This window comes from Melampsora larici-populina, assembly GCF_000204055.1.
Source record: "Melampsora larici-populina 98AG31 unplaced genomic scaffold MELLAscaffold_12, whole genome shotgun sequence".
NCBI classification, from domain to species: Eukaryota; Fungi; Basidiomycota; class Pucciniomycetes; order Pucciniales; family Melampsoraceae; genus Melampsora; species Melampsora laricis-populina.
Window position 1 is genome coordinate 223,634 of NW_006768776.1, and position 5,266 is coordinate 228,899.

Sequence of the window (5,266 nt, forward strand, 5' to 3'; positions counted from 1 at the left end):
TCTTGTAATTCTGAATCTGCTATACAATCATTGATTGACTTTGGGCAAAATGGTATGGTTTAGGAGAATCATATACATATTTCTGATTGGTACTGATAGCCCATTTTGGAGAGTTGAATCATAAAGTCTGTGGATTGGCAAACAATTGGAGCTATGTTTGAGTCACCTTTGAGGCAATACTTTTGCAAGGAATCAGATCATGGAGCAAAGATGACATATAAAACTAATGCGTGGATATACCCAATAATAAAGGCTCATAACCTATGAGTCATTCACACAAAGCAGATACGTCAAAGGTTAGTGTATGCTTTGTAGTGTAAGATGATGAAGAGTTTGAATAGATCTTTATTGCGCAACACAAACAACACAAACATGTACAAGCAATGAGAGAAATAAAAGATATAGGAAAACACTCTGAGAAGAAACTAAGATAGCTTACCTGTGAGTCATTCACGCAAAGCAGATACATCAAAGGTTAGTGTATGCTTTGTAGTGTAAGATGATGAAGAGTTTGAATAGATGAGGATCAAACTCTTCAGACTCATAGGTAGCTTTATAAGGAGAACAACAACATAAGCTAAGAGTTAGTCAAGCTGGAATAAAAGTAACCACACAACATATCAAATATAACAGTAATTCAAATAGCACACTTTGAGATGAATCAGAAACAGAAAGAAGATCACACTACACAACATTGAGAAAGAGAAAAACATAGCACTTTATTCCAACATCCAACACTTCTTGCACATAGGAATATTGGAATTCAAAAAGTCATCCATCCAGGAGACTTCTTTAACCTTCAACTTCATAAATACTACAAGAGGCAGTAACATTTAAGCAGCTGACTCCAAGAAAGTGCAAAATTTGAATAATTGTGCTTTACTTGTAATATTGAGGTCACTTTTATCTGAACACCAATTGGAGAAAATGACAGCAACACCTATCTCATGTATATGAGAATGAAGACTATATGTAAAGTGGGTATCATGGAGGCAAGCTCAATGTCTGGGGAAATTTGATCAAACTTTATGGCAAAATTGCTCAGGCTTGGTGGGAATTGATTGCGACCAAATTTATGGAATGATAAGTACAATGATAAATACGTATTAGATGTCTGAAGTGTAATTCATAAAACTTACAATACTTAAAAGTCAAGGTGGATGTGGGCAAAGATGCAGCTGGTGATTTGCCCACAACTTGTGGGCAAATTCCTAGGCTAAACAGCCCAGGGCTATAATATTGCTTTGAAAATGAAACACCCTGCAGGGTGGCTAGCAGACATAGCAAAATATAGAACACTGAGAATATCACCAACAATGTACAAAGAAACACTAACATAACCAAAAAACACAACCCTGACAACCTCAAATCATTGATAATGAAAGTGCATAACCATAGAAACCACTAACAAAGAAGATATCAGAAAACAAACAAACAAAGAAACCAATCAATGAAAGATATAACTCCATACCAGTTAATATCAAATTTAAAACAAGGAACAACTAACCAAACCAAGAAAAAATTTCACAACATAGATATTTCAATCAGCAAGCACCAAATCCACCAGCTTGAACTCAAGCTGTGGGAGCAGGAGGAGGAACAAAAAAGATTGGCTTCCATTTCACCTGAAATCAAGACCACCCCCTTTGGTTTTGTATTCACCCAGAACAACACCTGACAGCCTTTTTTTATCATATCCCTCTTCCCTGACTAAGAGGGGGCAGTCAAGCCTTTGAAGGGGGAGCTGACTTTAGTAAAATCCTCTCAAAAAATAGAGGATACAAAGGTCAAAAGCCTGAGTTTTCCCCAGTTTTTTATCCAGTTTCCCAACTCAAGGAAAATTGGGGAAAACTTGCAAACCCCAGGAATTGAGCAACAGAGCACATAAACTTATCAAAGTCCCCCACAGGAGTAGTCAAGGGAGGGCCTCTTGGCTAATGTCATGGTTTTCAACTCACAACAGCAAGACTTTCAGCCATTTTTTGTTTTTGCACATCAGGACTTGGAGGGTTGCACACCTCATCAATTATATCTTCATTGTGGATAGATTTGCTGCTATTGCAATTCTTGGAGACATCTGCACGCTTTAGGGGTCCTGTTTCAAATTAGGTGTACCAGCTACAACTTTTTACAACTCTTCTGAGTGAGCTTGATGAATACACTGGATGCTAAAAAATGCACTAGGACATGTACAAGGTGCAAATGAAGATCCTTGTGGCTGGAAGCAAGATTTGATGAGGTCTATAGCCCTCATAATGAGTGATAAAGCAAAAAAACACCAACAAATGTGCTCTTGTGAGTTAAAAAGGGGGACTTTGGCTGTAAGCCCCTCCCTCAACTACTTGGGCTGGGGGGACTTTGATAAGTATCTTTGTTGAAACCGCTGTGCCAACTTGGGGATTTAAGCCTGACTTGCAATCACATATTGGGAATGATGGGATGACAATCAAGCGGCCATAGCGCTTGATATCACAATTCAATCTTCAATGAACAGAAGACAAAGTTGAGTGCAAGAAGGTGATAGATTGGATAGGATTTATCTAAGAAACAAAATGATTTCATCTACTTCAACCAAGTCCAATCTCATGCCAGGCTCGGGCCCACAAACTTCAAATGAACAAGGCACAAGATTGGACTTAGTTGAGTTGGTTATTTCATCACGCTTTGCTCTTTTTTTTGCTCTTTGGAAACTGCAAAGGTCGCCTTTTCCGGGGCGGGCTTTACAAAGCTTTTCAACCTGGCCCTGTTGTTCACTGATCAATGGGTTAAAAGATTTTTACACTTGACCTTTTTACAGTATAGTCAGATGAACCTGTCAGCTTTCTTGCATAACTTTTAGCTGTCTTTCCCAGAGAGGGAAGTAATTGCCAGTCTTATTTAACAGGGGATACGCTTTGCAAGGTCTTGAAGCTTGCAAATAAACTGCGGGCTGCAATACTTAAAAGTGACGTGGATTCAGGGACACTATAGGCGGAAGGATAATCACCCAATATAATTTCAAATGTTTAATTGATTTGAGGACTTCCTAACCGTAGTTCTTGCATTAAAAATGTTCTATTTAGTGAGCATAAGTAAGAAAAAGAAATTTATTGCAACTGATTGAAGTTGTGAACAATATCAGCTAGAACCAATCATTCACCTTGAGAATATAACACATCTCGCCATGAAGACAAAGTAAATTGTTGAAAAATAGGAGGATCTTGAACAAAAGATGTCAGCCAATCAGATTTCGGACACAAATTTGTTCCAGTTACATAGACATCATTTTCGACACTTTTGCATCAGCACTTTGATGTTGAACATTTTGAATTCTTTTTCCATTTCTTCCGCGGTCATTGGTCGTGCATAGCCATCATGAAAGGTCGCGCGATGTAGATCCAAAACAGATAGCTTAGGCCAAGCATGTTGAGATATGAGGTTTTTCATTGAGTCCCATTGAGTATCATAAATATCACCATTATATTTGAGGACTTCTATACTTTTACAGTTTACAAAGCTTACTAATAAAAGTAGATCGGGGATTTCGTAAAGATATAGAATGAGGGTTTTGAGAGCTGGGAGATCAAACCGAATGTTGACATCGTCCTCGCCTAACTCATGAAACTCAATATTAAGTTCAGTCAGAAAGGGGGTTCTACCGCTTAGCAATCTGTGCATCATGTCAGGTGTGAGTCCTTCACAACAGTCGAGTTCAAGGTTTGTGAGCGGTTTGGTCCAAGTTTCCGAGGTCCACGTTTGATCCTCGCAGGTGATAGAATGAAGTTCTAGTTTGCGAAGCTTCTGAAGCTGGGCCAGATTCCATCCCAAGGACTCTTCTTCAGATTCTTTCGCTGCAAATTTGAAGTCGGTCAATACTAACGAGGTAAGTGATGGTGTTTTTTTGATGATGTCAATTATAAAGTCGCCTGAACGGCCTACATATCCCTCGTTACTTAAGTCCAAATGTTGGAGTGAAGGGAGAAGCTTAAATGCACTTTTCAAACGGAATCTGAGAGTTGATAGCCATTCAGATTGAGGTTCACTTGGTGGAAGAGACAGCGATACCGACTCTAGAGCTGGGCAGACTTTGAAGATTTTCACAATGTTCAACAGTCCAATTCCGAATCTGATATTGCTACCATTGACCGCTGATGTATTGTCACAAAGACGCCTGTCGATTTGTGAAAACTGACCCTCCTGATGACCATCCTGATAAGCATCCTGATAAGCATTTACATCTTCCAAGTCGAATTCGGCCGACTTTACTAAGTTTCCGTGTTTCAAGAGTAAATTGCCCGTCCAAAGCGACATGGGAGCGGGCAGCGAAGTTGGGAATGCGACTTTCTGATAGATTCGACAAACATGGATCAGTGCACTCAACTTCTGATACCAATCAAAGCAGGATGCATGCAAAGACCACAATCATACCTGCCATAACTTAGGAAGACACAGCCTATAAAACTTTCGATTGACCACCGCAAGGTTTTGAATAGAATTGAGAACTGGAGGACCACTGTGACCAAGGTATACGTGAAGTTTCATATAAGCTTTCTTCATTAGCGGGAAGTGGGATACACGCTCGGATTTCCTTTTTGTGATAGAGATATGCTCTTGAGCAGACTGGTAGTAAACCATGTTCACGATGTTGTCTAGGATTTCCTCTGGAAAATCAGCACGATTGATGATACATCGAGCCGACGGTTTTGATTGGAATCGCCCCGCTAAGACTTGAAAGGCGTCACCTGCAGACCCATCCATGTTACAGTGCTCGAGGAGTTCGTCGTCGATCGACCACATTATCAAGTCAAAGACTGCTTGGTTTAATTTTGGGTCGTGCTTGTGGAACTCGTGTAGGAGGTAGTCAGATGACCCAGTGAGATTCCTTATCATAATCTTTAGTCGTTTTTCCCATATACTGAAGTTGTCGCCGGTCTTTTTCAACTGGGGGATACGCTTTGCAACATCCTGAAGTTGGCATATGAACTCCGGACTATAATAAGTTTTGATTGCGATCTCAGGTTTATGAGGACTGGACAAAGCAGCGCTCATTTTCACAATTCAGTCTCCAATGATTGTGGGAAGAAGATAGATGAGTTTTGATAAAACACGAGAATGTGCGAATCGATGGAATCAGAAGTGTGACAAAGTTTGGTGCATAAGCAAAACCAATTGACCCTGAGTGGTTGAGCTTGTTTTCACCCTGTCGGGGCTTCAGAGGTTGTTAAAATCACTCGGGTTTTTCTTAGAAACCTTTTGATCCCGACCCCGGTTGTGTGCGCGGACTCAC

General features: G+C 40.1%; 1 protein-coding gene across 1 annotated transcript; it reads right to left on the bottom strand.

Annotated features, from left to right (window-relative positions):
- Positions 1-3,261: 3,261 nt before the first annotated feature.
- On the bottom strand, positions 3,262-5,031 carry MELLADRAFT_116038 (uncharacterized protein; the record flags this gene model as incomplete). Its single annotated transcript, XM_007408527.1, has 3 exons — positions 3,262-4,064; positions 4,173-4,323; positions 4,408-5,031. 3 exons carry the CDS (start codon positions 5,026-5,028, stop codon positions 3,262-3,264), a joined length of 1,575 nt encoding a protein of 524 aa, XP_007408589.1.
- Between the last annotated feature and the right edge of the window lie 235 nt (positions 5,032-5,266).